Source organism: Mustela lutreola, chromosome 17 (genome assembly GCF_030435805.1).
Source record: "Mustela lutreola isolate mMusLut2 chromosome 17, mMusLut2.pri, whole genome shotgun sequence".
Classification (NCBI taxonomy): Eukaryota; Metazoa; Chordata; class Mammalia; order Carnivora; family Mustelidae; genus Mustela; species Mustela lutreola.
The window spans coordinates 5,225,770-5,244,304 of NC_081306.1; the positions used below are offsets into that span (position 1 = coordinate 5,225,770).

General features: G+C 46.9%; 1 protein-coding gene and 1 long non-coding RNA gene across 5 annotated transcripts in view; one reads left to right on the forward strand and one right to left on the reverse strand.

Annotated features, from left to right (window-relative positions):
• USP31 (ubiquitin specific peptidase 31) overlaps positions 1 to 18,535 on the reverse strand; it is a 212,900-nt gene that overhangs the window by 183,899 nt on the left and 10,466 nt on the right. For 2 of the 4 annotated variants that reach the window (XR_009349253.1, XM_059154832.1), the window contains exon 1: positions 1,546 to 2,383. The exons of 1 other annotated variant lie outside the window; for it this stretch is intronic. Coding sequence is in view for 2 of the 3 variants with exons in the window: in XM_059154832.1 (XP_059010815.1) it covers positions 1,546 to 2,196 (651 nt within the window). In the remaining variant the exon portion in view is untranslated. Of the gene's footprint in view, positions 1 to 1,545; positions 2,384 to 18,535 lie in introns of those variants that run through there. One more of the 4 variants, XM_059154830.1, reaches the window with a different exon arrangement.
• On the forward strand, positions 2,384 to 13,160 carry LOC131819606 (uncharacterized). The gene is made up of 2 exons (XR_009349254.1): positions 2,384 to 2,877; positions 12,887 to 13,160. It is a non-coding gene; the product is annotated as an uncharacterized LOC131819606 (long non-coding RNA).

Below are 18,535 nucleotides of genomic sequence, written 5' to 3' on the forward strand. Positions count from 1 at the left end.
GCCTAAATGGCCCCACACAAACTGGCTCAGCCCACCAATTAGCTCTCATCTAAGCTCTAAGGGCACCAGCAGATGGCAAACACCGACCCAAGGGCCGTTACCTAGCCCACTGCCTTTTTCTGTATGGCCTGTGAGCTAAGAACTAAATTTTTTTTGTTTTCCTTTTTAAAGTTTTTATTTATTTGCTAGAGATAGAGACAGGGAGAGAGGGAAAACAAGCAGGGGAAGCGTGACAGGGAGAAGCAGGACCCTGGGACCACGACCTGAGCCGAAGGCAGGTGTTAATGATTGAGCCACCCAGGCGCTCCAAATATTTGTAATTAATCTGATGCCGGGGAACACTAATTTTGCACTCCAATTAAGCTAAATGTTACTCCTTCCAAAAAAAGAATCCCATTTCTCTCATTAGACCTGTATTACGAAGCACTGTTAGTCATATTTTTATTTTAGTCAATGAGAAATTAGTGGAAATTTGTTTTCTCTTGTTATATAAGCACCTACCTAACAGCCTTGACTTTGCATCTTGATCATTTGCTATATGCCACTTACAGAGAGTTTGCAGATCCCAGCGCTACACCGTTAAAGCGCACCAGGCTCTCAGCGCTCCTGCCTTCCTTACACTTGGGGAGCAATTCCCCCCGGATTCCTCAAGGCTGGTTCTCCCTGGTTCCTCAAGCCTCAGTTCCAACGCCACCGCTTCCAAGAGGTCACCCTAACCCGGCCGGCCCCCTCCCCATTTGAAGTAGCCTGCCCACACATCAATCGCATCACTAGAGTTGACTCTGTTGGAACCACTGTCTGATAGCACCTTCTCACCTTTCTGAAATCTTCAATAATAAGAATAAACGCGGCAAATACACACGGTACTATGGACAACGGAAGGGACTGACATACCAGGTTGAACCCTTTAAAAGTGCCAACCTGGGGCGCCTGGGTGGCTCAGTGGGGTAAGCCGCTGCCTTCGGCTCGGGTCATGATCTCAGGGTCCTGGGATCGAGCCCCGCATCGGGCTCTCTGCTCAGCAGGGAGCCTGCTTCCTCCTCTCTCTCTCTCTCTGCCTGCCTCTCTGCCTACTTGGGATCTCTGTCTGTGAAATAAATAAATAAAAATCTTAAAAAAAAAAAAAAAAAGTGCCAACCTGGAAGTCAAAAACAGCCAAAAATGGGTAACCTCATTGGGTTCGGCCACCCGTACGACGCGGACACCAGATGAGGAAACTGGCACCGCGAGGCTGAGTCACCTGCCTGAGGTCACGCGGTTCGGAAGCCAGGCTCCACGCTCGCGTCCCCAAGAAGGTAAGCTCCACGAGGACAGGCACAGAGTAACCCCGCCAGAAAGACCCGATGAATGAACAGGTGCGTCTGCCTGCCAAAGAGCGGCACCAGTCCCAGACTCGGGGTCCGTCCACCCCCTTTCAGACCCGCGCGCAGGTCCGCCCGCCGCCCCGCCAGGGAAAGGAGGAAGGCAAGACTTCGGGGGCCGGTGCCCCAGGGACGCGGGGGTGCAGCGACCCTTCCTGGGCGCCGGGGACGCGGCGGGGCTCACCTTGAAGTCGCGGCTGTGCTGCGGGGTGTACTCCAGCGTCCAGAGGGCCCGCACCAGGTGCGCCAGCTGCTCGGTGACCTCGCCCTGGCCCTGCGCGCCGCGGCCCACGGGCTGCTCGGGGTCAGGCGAGGGCTCGGGCCGCCCCGCCCGGTACTGGCCGAGCGCCAGGTACTCGGCGAAGAGCTCGGTGTTGCTGAGACACTGCAGCGTGGCGTTCATGAAGCACGTGTTGCCGTGGTTCCGGAGCCCCGCCACCCCGGGCACCGGCTCGGCGGCGGCGGCGGGCGGCGCGGGCGAGGCGGGCGGCGGCGGGCACGGCGGCGGCGTGGGCGCGGCGGCCGGCCCCGGCGGGAAGCAGCTGCGGAGGCCGCCGCGGTCCGGGGCGGCGCCCTCGGAGCTAAGGTGCGAGAGCGTAGACAGCGTCTTGAGGACGCGGCTCATGAAGCTGCCCACCGAGCGCGCCGACGACGGCGAGGCGGGCGCAGCCGGCCCGGGCCCCGCAGGGCCCCCCGCGCCGCCGCCGCCGCCGCCGCCGCCGCCCGCGCGGCCGCTCCGGAACAGCCGCTTGCTGAAGGAGCGCTTCTCCTTCCCGCCCGCCGCCGCCGCCGCCGGTGGCGGCGGCCCGGGCCCGGGCGCCGTTACCTTGGACATGGCGGCGGCCGCCGACACTCATCACCGAGCCCGCCCGCCCGGCCCGCGGCCCCGCCACGGCCGCCGCCGCATCCCGCCGCGCCGCGCCGCGCCTCAGGGGGCCGGGGGGCCGGACGCCTCACACACCACAGAGCACTGCCGAGAGAGCCAGCGAGCAAGCGGCTGCCGGGGGGGCGGGCGGGCCGGCGCGCGCGCGCGATCCGCCCAGCTGGGCCGCTCACATGACCCGCCTCTCGGCGCCGCCCGGCCCGCGCTGAAGCCGTGGTGGCTGCCATGTTGACTGTGGGAATGGAAGTTCCCCCCCTCCAACCAGACCAGACGACTGGCGGCTCCGGGGCGGTCGGGCTTTGTGAAGTCCGAGACAGGCCATGTCTAGTGTGGGCATGGTCCTGGCGCGGCGGGCAGCGCTGGGCTCGCGTCCGGGGATGGACCCCGTGGGTGGGTCTCCGTCTTCTGATCTGAAGGCGAAGGCCTTGGGAAGGTGCGGAGATCAGATTGCCGCCCCTTACCAGACGCTGGAAGAAGTGATGGGCATGGCCCTGACCGGTCCTGAGCAACCCAGCCCTGCCAGGCTCCCGAGGGACCCGGACTGCTTGCGTGCATACCGGAACGCCATCACAGAGTCTGGCACATCCCGGAAGGCTGGTCTTCCAGGTGGCACCTTGGACTTGGAATGAAACGGTATACTCAGAATTACCTCTCTTTGCAGCCCTACCTTTAAATCCCCGCTGAACTCTACGATCATTCATTCATTCAACAAATAGTTACTCTTGTATGCTAGGCACTGCTAGGCGCTGGGAAAGAATGAAATTAACACGATTTTTGCCTGCCCTCTTGCATTTCCCACACGCAGATGCTGAAAGTAGCTGCTATGTTTTCAAGCATTGCTCTAAGCATGCAATATTTCCTTTAATTTTCAATTCAGTGCCTTTAAGATGTATCCATTTCAAATCCAAGTTTGTTTCAAAGCCCCAAGACTTGACCTCTAAACAAAAGGTCACAGATCCACGAATATCACAGGGACCAAGGCAGGTCCTATCAGTAAGTAAAGAATCATGGTGTTTCAGTCATGGTGTTGACCAAACAATACTTCAAATGATTTGACTCTGTTGGGGAGATTATAAGAAATGGTGGGGACCCTGGCAAACTACAAATCAACATCTTTCTAAAGGAGGTGGCTGCTACTCAGCTGATCAGTTGTTTCCATGCAAAAATGAGGGCCCAGATCATCTTTTTTTTTTTTTTTTTTTTTTTTTTTTTTTTTTAATTTGACAGAGAGAGGTACAATGAGAGAGGGAACACAAGCAGGGAGAGCGAGAGGGAGAAGCAGGCTTCCCATGGAGCAGGGAGCCTGATGTGGGGCTGGATCCCAGGACCCCGGGATCACAACCTGAGCCGAAGGCGCCCCTCATCTAACTTTTAAAAGAGAACTTGGGAATCCTGTTTTTAAGTGTTGGTTTCAATTAAAAAAGAAATAGTGCAGAAAAAAAAAAAAAAGGTACATCTTTGGGCTACCTTCATCTCAAAATCAACTGGTCTGTGACCTCCTCTCTCTAGACTGTCCTTTGCTGACCTTTAGCCTGAGTCCTGGTTACTGCATAAGGGAGAAATCAGGGAGGGGAAAGCCCTTCACCTTTTTAAAACATAAACCCCACCTTACCTCACATTTCAGAGTAAATGTCTCTGCCAGGTTGGAGGCCCAACCTCAAGTAAACAGGGGCTTTAAGGTGACCACCCCCAACCCCCACCCAGGGTGCTCTGCACTGGCCTCCAAATCACCTACATTCCCACCTCCTAGTAAAAATACCCATTCTTCACTTCGTCTTGAACTCATCTAGATACCAGGAAGAAAGCAATCTGATCATTCATACTTCAGAGTGAATGCGATGTCCCTCAACCTTTGCAGACATATCTGAGTTTTTTTTCAAATATGAAAATCATGGGTGAGGGAGGGACAAAAGAAAGGAATAGCTTTTAGTGGAACTTCAAGCACTTTGACGACGCTTTTCTCATAATAACCAGCCATTATGTAACAAGTTTGCTTGCTTGCTTGTTTTTAGGTGGTAGGAAGGGTCTTGGGGCTGTGGTCTCCCTAAATATCAAATGGACTTAGAAGGTAGCCCTCCATTAGGGTGCCTGGGTGGCTCAATGGGTTAAGCTTCTGTCTTCAGCTTGGGTCATGATCTCAGGGTCCTGGGATGGAGTCCCACATCGGGCTCTCTGCTCAGCGGGGAGCCTGTGCCCGCCCCCCCCCCCACCGCCTGTCTCTCTGCCTACTTGTGATCTCTCCCTGTATGTCAAATAAATAAATAAAATCTTTAAAAAAAAAAAAAAAAGAACAACAACAAGAAGAAGTTAGCCCTCCATTAGTTTTCCCATGCTGCCTTTTATTTATTTATTTGTTTACTTAATTATTTTTAGCACTCCTTCATTTTGGACATAGATGTTCCTAGAACCATCCTAATCGCTCCAAATCCGTAAAAGGCCATCAGCTCTTCAGGCAGAGATTAGGTCTCTTTTCCTGACCCTAGATGCCCAGCATTGACCATGTTTCTGGTAAATGTTTGGTTGACCGAATAAACGGCTTTAGAAGGAAATTGAGCATAGGAAAAGCTTTTCGCTCCAACACATTTTATGCCTGGAGCCCATCTCCAATTCCTGCCACCACTATAAACTGGGTAAGCCGCTTTGCTGTGACCATCCCACTTCAAATGCCTGCTCTTTACCCCTTCTGCTTTTCTGCCTGAGGGTTTTCTCTCTCCAGAGGATAGTTTGAATTAACAACTCCTTCTCCCCCAACAGAGGCAACCTTCAACCAATGGGAGATACCAGCCAGGCCTCTCATCCTTTGGACAGACAACTCTAAGGTGTACCTAATGGGGCTCTTCAGAGAGTCCCCAGAGGAATACAGCCGCTTTTGCCTCCATAACCAGTTCAATAATGTACCTTTTTCTGGATTTCTCTACTGCCCTGTCTCCCTCTTCCTACTCTGCTCCCTCTCTGGGACTTCATCACGGATCACCTCCCAAATGTACTATCTGCACGCAGGTCTTTGTTGTAGGCTCTAAGGACGACCCAAACTAAGACACTGAGCCACTTATATTAGGGCCAGGTATTTAACCAAAGACAGATCTGGATTTGATTTGATGAAGATCAGGTTTTCTCCTGACTGCTGTAAATAACCTTTGATCTTATCTACCAACAGCACTTGTCCATGTGATTGTCCTGCTGACTGCTTTCCGGAATATCATTCTTTACTTTTACTCCAGCCCCCAGCACTGTCCTACGTGGCTGGCACACAACAGATGCTAACAAACCTCACTTTTTAAAATTTATTTAGTTTATTAAAGTCAAAGACCAGTAGAAGTTTACCACGCTGCTTCTTTATCCTAGAGACTTAGCCTGAATATGACCCCAATACCTAAGCCCTCCTCTCCAGTTTAAGCAAGCCACATGGAATCCTAGTTCCTCATGTGATTCAGAGAAATTAGGGCTGAGCCCATCAGCAGATCTGACTTCCTTGGCTTAGCACCACTAGACGGGGCTCAGGCTTCTCACCATTGAACATTGCCCCTTCCCCTCACCCGGTTGCCACTTCTTTTCCCACTAGCATGAAGCTGAAATTCAAAATGTAATCAGTGTAGTTTAGCTGTAAACCCAAAGGTGGTTTCCACTGAGTCCACTAAACTACGATTCTCTAATCTGCTCACAGAAGAGTTGCCCTCCAGCCCCCAGCACTATGGAAAGTCTTGATCTTCCTTCCACACCCTCGGGTAATCTAAAGACAACTGGGCCTTTGCTCAACCTCTTCCCTCTGTCCCCAACACATTTCCTCAAGCCTCTTCTCTTAACTAACCCTTCCTCATCCCTTCTGCAGACTCTCTTGGCACCTCTCCGTCATGATGCTAATAGTACCATAGTGGAAGTCAACTTACAACCTGTCCCCAGCCAGGACTGAAGGGATTGAAGGGTAGGCTTCAATCCAACAGGGGCTCATTTTTTGTTGTTGTTGTTATTGGATACCTTGTAAGGTAGCCATCATTATAGCATATTGATTATTCGGCAACAATATATCTAAATAACATGGGACCTCCTTAGTGGGACATAGGACCTCCCTCCCAATCTGGCCCCTCCCGCCATTCTGTGTTTATTGGTCCCATGGGGCCCCAAAGTCAACCTACCCCAGTTTGGCCAGAGCAGGGTTGGAAAAGAATTCCTAATTGGAGCACCCAGATGGTCTTTTTTTCTTTCTTTTTTAAGATTTTATTTATTTGACAGACAGAGATCACAAGTAGGCAGAAAAGCAGGCAGAGAGAGAGGAGGAAGCAGGCTCCCTGCTGAGCAGAGAGCCCGCTGCAGGGCTAGATCCCAGGACCCTGGGATCATGACCTGAGCCAAAGACAGAGGCTTTAACCTACTCAGCCACCCAGACGCCCCAGATGGTCTTTTTTTAAGACCTACCCCAAACAACATTCTACGGTAAATCTTCCACCGTCCCCTTCTGTACCCACCCCTGGCCCCCACTGCACCAGAGAAACACAAATTAGAAAGAGCAATGCAGTGAGTAACCATCATGATCCAAACTTGGTCCATCCCTGCAAGTAACTATCTCCTTAAACGGACACCTCGGATGAAAGTGTATGCACATGTCATATTTTGACACCTATTGTCAAGCTGACCTCCGGGAAGGCTTTATCAAGTGCAGCGTTGGTGATATAGCAGTGAGCATAGCTGCCTTCCAGAAAGGTTTTATCCTGCCAACAGTGAATGGGGGGACACACATTTTCCAATCCGAAGACAGTGTTGAGCTTTTCACTCTTTTTATGCTGACAGATTCAATGAACAGAAGATGTCATGTTATGTGCTCGTATTTGTAGAAATGAAATTGAACATCATGTGCTATGTCTTCAGCTCTCCGGCATCTAAACAGACTTTCTATTTGGAAATTAGACAGGACAGTTCAAGCTTCCACTGTGAAAAATGGGCAGGAGCTGGGGAGCAGGGCTTTCCTTTACAACCCCAGGACAGCAGAGCCCAGGAAGGTGACCTAAGTAAGGGCAATCAGATCCTCCCACCTGGGCGTTGGCTCTGGAAGTTTTGATGCAAGGTCAGTTGGAGACATTACAGCAAATTAGTGACTCTAGCGGCTCTGTATTCAGCAGAGATGAAGTGGGGGCAGAGCCGTTGATGGTGGCAGAGAGGGTCCAGCTGGCTGCTCGAGTGGCAAGTTCTTACTGGTGTCTGCCTTTCTGGGTTTCTGCCCAAGCCTGTTTCTCTGGCTCTGTTTATTGTGCGAACTAGCCTGATAGGCTTCCTATAAATTCCTTTACTGCTGAAATTAAACCTGTGTCAGTTTCTGTTGTTTGCAAGCAAGAAAATGACTAATAATGCCTTTTTTTATTTTTGCAATTTGTATTTTTACTGGTGTGATTTACCTGCCCACATCCTTTGCCCATTTTTTTCTTTGATGTGTTCTTTTTATAAATGTCTGCTAATAAAAGCACTTTGTATGTGAATTACATTATTCCTTGGTCTATACCATTTGATTATTTAATTTTCACCATATTTGATATTAAATATGATATTAAATAGAAAATTAAATAGATATTTTGATATTAATAGGATATTGATATTAAATAGAAAATTATACTTATTTTATATGGTCAGGTTGATCAGTCTTTTTTCATAAAGGTTTCTGATTTTTTTTTTTTATAAACATGATTAAGAAAACAGGCTTTCGGGCGCCTGGGTGGCTCAGTGGGTTAAGCTGCTGCCTTCGGCTCAGGTCATGGTCTCAGGGTCCTGGGATCAAGTCCCACATCAGGCTCTCTGCTCAGCGGGGAGCCTGCTTCCTCCTCCCTCTCTCTCTCTGCCTGCCTCTCCATCTACTTGTGATTTCTCTCTGTCAAATAAATAAATAAAATCTTTAAAAAAAAAAAAAGAAAAGAAAAGAAAACAGGCTTTCCCCTTTCCAAAATCATAAGAATACCCACTTTGTTTTCATTTAGGGTTATTATGGTTCCTAATTTTTTTCTTTTGTCTTACTTTAAAAAATATATATTATTTATTTATTTATATAACAGAGAGATACACAGTGAGAGAAGGAACAGAAACAGCGGGGTGGGAGAGAGAGAAGCAGGCCTCCCACCAAGCAGGGAGCCTGACGCAGGCCTTGATCCCAGGACCCTGGGATCATGACCTGAGCTGGAGGCAGATGCTTAACAACTAAGCCACCCAGTTGTGCCCTTTGGTCTAACTCTTAATGATGGCTCCATCTGGAATTTATTTTCGGTGAGAGATGAGGTAGGGATGTTGCCTTTTACCCACCTTACATGGCTAGCCAGCTGTTTCAGTGCCATTTCCAAAAAAACTATCTCACTTTTTCCCACTGCTTTATAATGTCACTTTTTATCACAGATTAAACGCCACATACATTTAAAGTTCTTAAACATTGTGTTCTATCTCAATGATATGTCTCTATATTCCCTGATAATATGGGTTTAGAACATATTGCAGTGTTTGGTAGGACAATACCTCTTAGTATTTGATTGGCTGTTTCCTTTTTCTCTCAGATGAGTTTAATCCTTAAAGGGGATTAATTTACATAGGTTAATTTAGGGAAAATTGACATCATGACAGTATTTACCTTCTTATCTGAGAATAAACAATTTTTTTAAATTACAGAAGATTTTTAAAAGGATTTTACTTTTTTATTTGAGAGAGTGTGTGTGTGTACAAATAGGGGGAGGGGCTGCGGGAGGGAGAGAGAAGCAGACTCCCCACACGAGCAGGGAGCCCAGACCTGGGACTCAATCCCAGGACCCTGGAATCATGACCTGAACAGAAGGCAGATACTTAACCAACCGAGCCACCCAGGCGCGCTTATACAAGGATTTTTAATGCTTCTCAAAATTACTACAGTTCCCTTCCATAGGTCTATGTAACATTAATGAGTTTGTTCCTCTCTGTTGCTATTATAAATGGCATTTTTAAAAAAGATTTTATTTATTCACTTGACAAATAGAGATCACAAGTAGGCAGAGAGGCAGGCAGAGAGAGAGGAAGGGAAGCAGGCTCCCTGCTGCGCAGAGAGCCCAAAGTGGGGTTTGATCCCAGGACCCCAGGATCATGACCCAAGCTGAAGGCAGAGGCTTTAACCCACTGAGCCACCCAGGAACGCCTAAATGGGATATTTTTATGCCATTGTATTTTCTGTTGTTTGTCTCTAGGACAAAATCATTTTTGTAACCAGCCACCTTGATAGACTTTAGTTCTTTCTCATAATTTTCTGTTGAGGCTGTTGGGTTTTTCAGGAACTCACATTGATGCATGAGATAATAACTTGGCCTCTTTCTTTATAATACGGGTACTTCACATTATTTTTTTCCTATCTAATTGCCCATCTAGAATTCTGTTAAGTAACATTAGTGAGAGTAGGAAAGCCTGCGTCGCTCCTGACATTCCCAGCAGGGCTTCCAGTGCCTCACTATTAAGCATGATGCTTGCTTTCGGTTTGAGATATATATTATTTATTGCATTAAAGTGGTATCCATTTATTCCTCCTTCAGAAAGGGTTATTATCAGAAATGGATCTTGAGTTTTATCAAATGCCTTCTGGGCATCAACAGTGATGAGCATATGCTTTTTAAAATTATTATCATTGGGGCGCCTGGGTGGCTCAGTGGGTTAAGCCGCTGCCTTTGGCTCAGGTCATGATCCCAGGGTCCTGGGATCGAGTCCCGCATCGGCCTCTCTGCTCAGCAGGGAGTCTGCTTCCTTCTCTCTCTCTCTCTCTCTCTGCCTGCCTCTCAGTGTACTTGTAATTTCTCTCTGTCAAATAAATAAAATCTTTAAAAAAAATAAAATTATTATTATTATTACTATTATTTTTACTTTTGACCTCTATACGCAATATGAGTTTTGGGTAATAAACAACATAAACTACTTCTGGCTAACTTAAGCAGAAAAGGAGCTTATTGGAAGGACACATAAAGAGCAGCTCACAGAACTGTCAGAAAAGCTTCAGAATCAGACTTGGGACATCAAAGAAGAAAGGACACAGCCAGGGACCTGCTCCAGAAAATGCTACTCAAGATGGCACCATCTGTGAAGCCAGAGACATGCCACTGCCACCAAGACCGACACCACCATTTGACAGTGTCAGCCACACTACTGGACTCTTGGTTCTGCCACAGCCACTCTGAATAATCGTGAATAATTTCTTGATTATCCCTGAGCTTCTGCTGTCCATCTTCCAAATCCTAAGCCCCAAGTAGAAACATCCATTGGTGGCACTAGATCCTAGTTCGGGTTCCAAGCTGCTTGGGATGTAGGGACAGGACCTTATCTCCCTATAGCTTCCCTCATGGGGGGCAGAGCTGCCTCCCATCTCTCATGCGATTCCCTCTGAAAGGACCACAGAATGCCAGGCAGCCCAAAATGACAAAGGACCACTGGAACCCATCCACGTGGTACGCCATATCGATAGCGTCAAGTGTATGCTTGTCTACTTGCTAATGTTTCATAGAGAATTTCACATCTATTTTTATAAAAAAGCCAGCTTGCAGGCTGTATGTGCGCTCAGTATTCTTGTCAGGTTTCAGTTTTATCAGCTTTTTTTAAAAACAACTGTGAAGTGTCCCTGTTTTCTTTAGCTCTGGAACAATTTAAATGACGTGTTTTCAAAGATCTGATAAAGCAGGCAGTTCTTTGAAATACTTTTCATCCATTAATTTTACCCATTAATACTGGTCTGTCTACATTTTCTTTCTTCTCTTGAATTAATTTCAGCCATTTTTATCTCGTCAGAAAGTCACCCGGGTTTTCCAGTTTGCTAGCGAAATCTTACAAAGAATTATCGTTATTTTAATTTATTTTTAAATTATCTTTATTTAAATTAGCTTTATTTTCATTTTTAGCTCAGGGCCGTGCATGCAAGTTAAATCTATCCCTCAATTTGCGACTCTGATGCCATCGGTGTGCTGATGGCCTCCCCGGTTTCCTAGTCATTTCTTCTTTCCAAAGACATTCACTAAGATCCAGGATTGTAGCTGACACTGTTGGGGGCCTACCCAGATCCTGTGGGATCCTTTTGCTTTTTCTGTGTGCCTGTCTCCGGTTGTGTGCTTTGCTACAAATGGTAGCACTTGTGACAGCTTCTGGTACCTGCTTTTGGGCTATTTCCACTGTCTTGTCTGCTCACACAGAAAGCTGGAAATACCTAGGGTTTATGTCTTCTGGGGTGACCCTTAGCCAATAACAGTCAGGTGCCGGAGTATGGAAACCAGCTTCCCTGCCTCCCATTATGACAAATTGTGACGTGTATCACTCCAGAGCTCCCTGCAGGATTAGGCTAAAGATACTCTTGCCTCTCATCCTATCCTTGCTTGACATCTTCCTTTTCTATGACCTGCTCCCCTCACTCCTTAGGAGTTCCTTCTAAGAACGTGAATTCTCATCTCAGGGTCTAGTGCCGGGGAACCGGTCAAGGGCAAGGATAATGTAACTCATTCCCAGCCCCGAAAGCCTGGTATCCTATCTATAGAATCGCATCAGAACACCCAGACATTGTCCTAAGGATACAGACGAGATCCTGAGAGATTACAGAAGATGAAGTTACAGAAGATGAAGTTAATAGTTCAGTTGGGAGGAGGTAGCAAGCACTTCATTTAGAAATTATTAGCCAGTCTGGGTTTTTAAGGATGAATAGGAGTTGTCGAGGTAGGAAGTAGAGGGTGGGGGTACAGTGTGGCAAGAAGAGGTAAAATGGGCAAAAATTTCTGACCACAAATAGCATGTAGTTCCTATGCCTTGGGAATTCAAAATGTAGTGAGCGAATGTGGGAAGCCAAACGGGTCTCAGAGAAATTACAAGGCAAGGGAAAAATAAGGGCGAGAATAAGTAGGATGTTGTTGTTCTTGCCTCAGAGGAGGAACTGGGTTTGCAAGAGTGAAAGGGAGTTTCTTGGGCAGAGACGGGAGTGAGGGTAAGTGAAGAAGAGAGACTCACATGTGGAAAGATGCAGGGAGAGGAAAGGATTTGGAAGTCAAGGAGGCTCAAGTTCAAAGCACCTCTACAGACTCAGAAGTACGTGGTAAGAAAAATATGTCCTTTCCATTCATTCTCCTTTGAAAGCAACAGTCTCAGTGTGGGGCTGGCCAATTCGGGAGGTTGCTCTGGAACTTGCTAATACCTTTCTTTCTCTCTTCTTCTTCTTCTTTTTTTTTTTTTTTAAAGATTTTATTTGTTTATTTGACAGACAGAAATCACAAGCAGGCAGAGAGAAGGGAAGGGAAGCAGGCTCCCTGCTGAGCAGAGAGCCTGAGAGGGGGGGCTCGATCCCAGGACCCTGAGATCATGACCTGAGCCAAAGGCAGAGGCTTAACCCACTGAGCCACCCAGGCGCCCCACTCTCTCTCTCTTCTTAAATAACAGTGGAGCAGCCTCCAGGTCAGAGCCTTCAGCAGGCAACACGACTGTGATAGTTTACAGCTTACACCCCACATGCTCTTTGAGAACCTTTCCACTCCCCAGTGAGAGGTAGAGTCTATGCTCCCTCCCTTTGGAAGCCTGGTGTGCTTTCATGGCTATCCTGACGAGCAGAATTCAACAGAAGTGACACTATGTGACTTCCAAGGCCAGATCCTAAAACACGATGTACCTTTCATTTGTTTCTCTTGCTCTCTCTTAGAACATTCAGCCCTGGAACCCATGCTCTGAGAGCGCCCGGGCCACACTGAGAGGCCCACATGGAATCAAGCAACCCAAAGCCCTTAGCCCCAGGCCCTGGCTGAGCTCCGGCTGACAACCAGCACCAACTTGCCAGCTGTGTGAGGGGGCAATCCTGGAAGTGGGTCGATCCACCCTATGGTGCTGCTACAGCAGGGACAAGCCTTCCCTGTCCAGCCCTGCCCAGGTGGCAGACTCCTGGGCAAAATAAATTACTGTATTGTTTTAACCTGTTACTGTGGGGGTTTGTTACTTAAAATGGGATCACCAAATAAGTATCTGTATAGATTTTAACGACATTGTTTTGTTTTCCTGTATTCATTTTTATATTTGCCCTCTATTTATAGCAACACTGATTATGCCCTTGATACAGTGATATGAAGTTTCAAAATACATTTATTCATTGAAGGTGGGCTTAGTGACTCACTTCCAAAGAACAAAGCGTGGAAAGGGAAAAGGAGTAACTTTGCAGTGGAGAGACCTAGCAGCTACTAATTTAACCAAGTGATCAAGTTAACATCACCCAGGGATAAGTCAGGTTGATATTAAGTAACCCTTTTTCGTAACCAGGGTTCTCGAGAGAAACAGAACTAATAAGATGTGTGTGTGTCTGTGTGTGTCTGTGTGTGTATACATATATACATGGAGAGAGAGAGAGAACAAGAGATGGAGTGGGGCAGAGATTGTGGCGGGGGCGGGGGGGAGACAGAAAGAGAGATATAAGGAATTGGCTCACATCATTATGGAGATTGACAAGTCCCCAGATTTGAAGTCATCAAGCTGGAAACCTAAGAGAACCAATGGTCTACTTCTCGTCCAAAGGCCAGCAGGAAAAGCCAATGCTTCAGTTCAAGTCCAAATGCAGGAAAACAAAACACACACACAAAAAAATCCATGTCCAGCTCATTCAGTCAGGCAGGAGGAATTCCCTCTTGATTGAGGGAGGGTCAACCTTTTTGTTCTATTCAGGCCTTCTACTGATTGGATGAGGCCCACCCAAAATAGGGAGAGCAATCTGCTTTACTCAGGCTAACAATTTAAACGTTACTTTCATTAAAAACACCCAGAATAGGGGCACCTGGGTGGCTCAGTGGGTTAAGCCACTGCCTTCGGCTCAGGTCATGATCTCAGGGTCCTGGGATCGAGTCCCGCATCGGGCTCTCTGCTTGGCAGGGAGCCTGCTTCCTCCTCTCTCTCTCTGCCTGCCTCTCTGCCTGCTTGTGATCTCTGTCTGTCAAATAAATAAATAAAATCTTTAAATTAAAAAAAAAAAACACCCAGAATAATGTTTGACCAAATATTCAGGTGCCCCATGACCCTGTCAAGTTGACATATAAAATTAAACATTAAACCCCAGGACTCAATGTGAGAAAGAAGGCACTTCCCCCCATGGTATTCTTACCAAAACCCATAACTGGTTGAATCATAAGGAAGCACTTCATATAAACCCAATTTTAGGGGCATTCTACAAAATCACTGACCAGTACTCTTTGAAAATGCCATGGTCAGGAAAATCAAAGACTGAGAAACTGTCAAAGACCAAAGAAGACTGTGCTCACTTCGGCAGCACATATACTAAAGTTGGAACCAAAGAAGACTAACAACATATGATGCCTAAACATAGCAAGGTATCTGGGATTGGATCCTGGCATATTAACAAGGGTTTTCACAGAAGGGCTGACGAAATCCAGGTAAAACCTGGACATTGATCTGCACCAATGCTAACTTCTTAGTTTTAACAATTGTACTATGGTTGCATGAGCTGTCAAACTTGGGGGGGCACTGGGTAATTTTATATAGAAACTCCGTACTCTCTTTGCAACTCTCTGTACATCTAAATTATTCCAACATAAAAAAGTATTAAAATGTATTTAAGTTAAAAGACGAGGTTAGAGGGGTGCCTAGGTGGCTCAGTGGGTTAAAGCCTATACTTTCGGCTCAGGTCATGATCCCAGGGTCCTGGAATCATGCCCCACATCGGGCTCTCTGCTCAGCAGGGAGCCTGCTTCCCCTTCTCTCTCTGCCTGCCTCTCTGCCTACTTGTCAAATAAATAAAATCTTTTTTTAAAAAATGAGGGTAGATTTAAAAAAATATTTTTTGTAAGGAAGACTTGAGAATGGTAGAGGAAATCAGAATCCTTTTGTGGGGGGCGCCTGGGTGGCTCAGTGGGTTGAGGCCTCTGCCTTCGGCTCGGGTCGTGATCCTGGGGTCCTGGAATCGAGCCCCGCATCGGGCTCTCTGCTCGGCAGGGAGCCTGCTTCCCCTCTCTGTCTCGGCCTGCCTCTCTGCCTACTTGAGACCTCTGTCTGTCAAATAAGTAAATAAAATCTTAAAAAAAAAAAAAAAGAATCCTTTTGTGGGAGAGTTTGCATCTGGGCATCTTAAGAGGCAACTGATACACTTGCTTGGTAAGAGGGGCTCCCACAGGGGCTGTCAGCTTCCAGGTGTCTGAGATCAGGCATGTCCAAACAGAGGGCAAGTCTGACCCTTACTCACGTGGCAGAGGCCAGAGGCCAGAGATCCTCCCAGGAATTGTAAGACTGTCTCAGACAAGGGACGCCTGGGTGGCTCAGTTGGTTAAGCAGCTGCCTTCGGCTCAGGTCATGATCCCAGCGTCCTGGGATCGAGTCCCACATCGGGCTCCTTGCTCCGCAGGGAGCCTGCTTCTCCCTCTGACTCTGCCTGCCACTCTGTCTGCCTGTGCTCGCTCTCACTCTCTCTCTTACAAATAAATAAATAAAATCTTTAAAAAAAAAAAAAAAAAAAAAGACTGTCTCAGACAAGAGTCAGGGGCAGGAAATGGAGACCCTGGAGGAGTTACAGCTGACTAAGTGACACCAGAACCTCATGGAAAAGAAAAAAATATATATCTTTAATTTATTTGCCAAAACCAAAGGATCGTGAGATCCATTCCAGTGTAAACACTCAAAAAATATTAGAGTGGGGTGTCTGGGTGGCTCAGTCAGTTAAGCATCCAACTCTTGGTATCAGCTAGAATCATGAGTTCAGGGTCTTGGGATCGAGTCCCAAGTGGGCTCTGCATTCAGCACAAGGTCTGGTTGGGATTCTTGCTCTCTACCCCTCCCTCCACTTGTGCACATGCTCTCTCTCTCAAATAAATAAATAAAATCTTAAAAATAAATAAATAAATAAAATCTTTAAAAAAAAGATCTTTTAAAAAAATATTTTAAAAAAATCTTTTTTTTAAAGATTTTATTTATTGGGTGCCTGGGTGGCTCAGTGGGTTAGGCCTCTGCCTTCAGCTCAGGTCACGATCTCAGGGTCCTGGGATGGAGTCCCACGTCGGGCTCTCTGCTCAGCAGGGAGCCTGCTTCCCTTCCTCTCTCTCTCCCTGCCTCTCTGCCTACTTGTGATCTCTCTCTGTCAAATAAATAAATAAATATCTTTAAAAATTAAAAAAATATATTTTATTTATTTATTTGACAGAGAGATACACAGTGAGAGAGGGAACACAAGCAGAGGGAGTGGGAGAGGGAGAAGCAGGCTCCCCACTGAGCATGGAGCCCAAAGCGGGCTTTGGACAAAAATCCCAGGACCCTGGGACCTGAGCCAAAGGCAGATGCCTAATGACTGAGCCACCCAGGCACCCCAATAAATAAAATCTTTGAAAAACATATTGGAGTGTTCACCATGCGGTAGGCACCTGTTCAAGATTCTGGGGATGCAGCAGTGAAAATACAAAATGTTTTCCATTCCAGAGGGAAAATGAGCAAATAAACAAATCTCTTATATAATCTCAGCTACTGGTCATTGCTTTGAAGGGAACTGAAACCTAAGAAGGACATGGGGAGTAAGGGGAGAGACTCTGTCACATAGAGCATTGAAAGCCACTCTGAGGAAGGACATTTGAACAGAGAAGTGAATGAAGCAAGGGTTCAAATCTGGGGAAGACTCTTCCAGAGGGAAGGAGGTAGTGCAAAAACTCTTGAATTGAGGATGAGGCTGGCATGTTCGAAGAAGAGCAGGAGGTCAGGTTGGCTGCAACAAATTGAGCAAAGCAGAAACTGGCCAAAGATAAGGTTGAGGAGGGAATGAGGTCAGATAACGTAGGACGTGTTAGACACGAGGAGTACTGAAGATTTAAATTTTGCACAAAAATGGAGAAGACGTGATCAGTTATAATTTGACATGATGCAACGGGTGATGAGTAATTGTTCAAATGATTCAGAACTCTGGGAATTTGAGGATAGAGGGATTTTTAGAAAAATGTGCAGATTTAACCTATAAATTTTCCTCTGCTCCATACCAAAACATTACTCAGATGAGAGTAAAAGAATAAAACAGATGTAAATCCACAAATGTGATCAGAAAAAAAAAGTGAATACAGTTGATGAAAGGTTGTATGGATCAAGGTTCCATCAGAAGAACAGAAGCCACTCTGCATTTTGAGTAGGAAGGGGGACGTTGAGGCTTACTCCATCACTGGAAGGCTAGGATATGCAGGGCAAGCAAGCCGCTGTCACCCGTCTCAGCCTGCCTCACCAAAGTGAGTGAATTCCAGAAGCAAACTGGAAGCGTCGAGCTTCCCCAAGGGCAAGACCAGGGATAGGGCAAGGCGAGTGAGGCAGTCGCCTTGGACATAAACTTTAAGAGAGCACCAAGGCACTATGTATTAGGGTTCTCCAGAGAAACAAACCAACGGAATAGAGATACATAGATATGAAGGGAGATTTACTCTAGGAATTGGCTCACATGGTTACGGAGGCTGAGAAGTCCCACAGTCAGCTGTTTGCAAGCTAGACAATCAGGAAAGCTGGTGGTATAAATCAGTCCAAAGGCCTCAGAATCACAGGGCCAATGCTGTCACTCACAGTCTGAGTCTGAAAGACTAGGAACCAAAGGCACCTATGACCAGGGCCAGGAAAAGATGAATGTCCCAGCTCAAGTTAAAAAAAAAAAAAAATCGAACTCGCCCTTCACTCTGCGTGGTCATTCTACCCAGGCCCTCAGTGGATTGGAAGATGCCTGCCTGCACTGGTGAGGGTGATCTTTACTTAGTCCGCCAGTTCAAATCTCTTCCCAAAACACCCTCACAGACACATCCAGAAATAGTGTTTTCCCAGCTATCTGGGCATCCTAGAGCCCAGGCGAGTTGACACAGGAATGAACCATCCCAATTCACTTATCCGAATCAAAAATACTTTAATGCACCATCTAGAAAAAGACCACTTATGGAAAAAAAAAATCTATGCTGAACAAAATGTCAAAGTTTTAAATAAAAACAGACACTGGCCTTGCCCTTAGACCCTGACTCACTTACCTCACCCTAAATCCCAGCCCTGCTCAAGAGCTCTGGGAGGACCCACTGTCTTCTCATCCACCCACAGTATTAAAAGAAGTGACTTGTAGTAGCATGCTTGGGAGCTAATGAGAACTTCAGGTCCCGCTGTTTGCTCCTCTGTCTGCCCACAACTGAGAGCAGAAAAAAAAAAAAAAACACAACGTCTCTTTTATCTCCCAGATTCTTTATGTGTTCCTGGCATTAGCAAACGCAAAGAAAGAGATTCTTAGAAGTGTAATGCTAGGCTTCCTCCCTGTGATGCCCGGGGAACTACAGAAGAGGGAGGTGATGCTGTCAAGTTAGGAGCA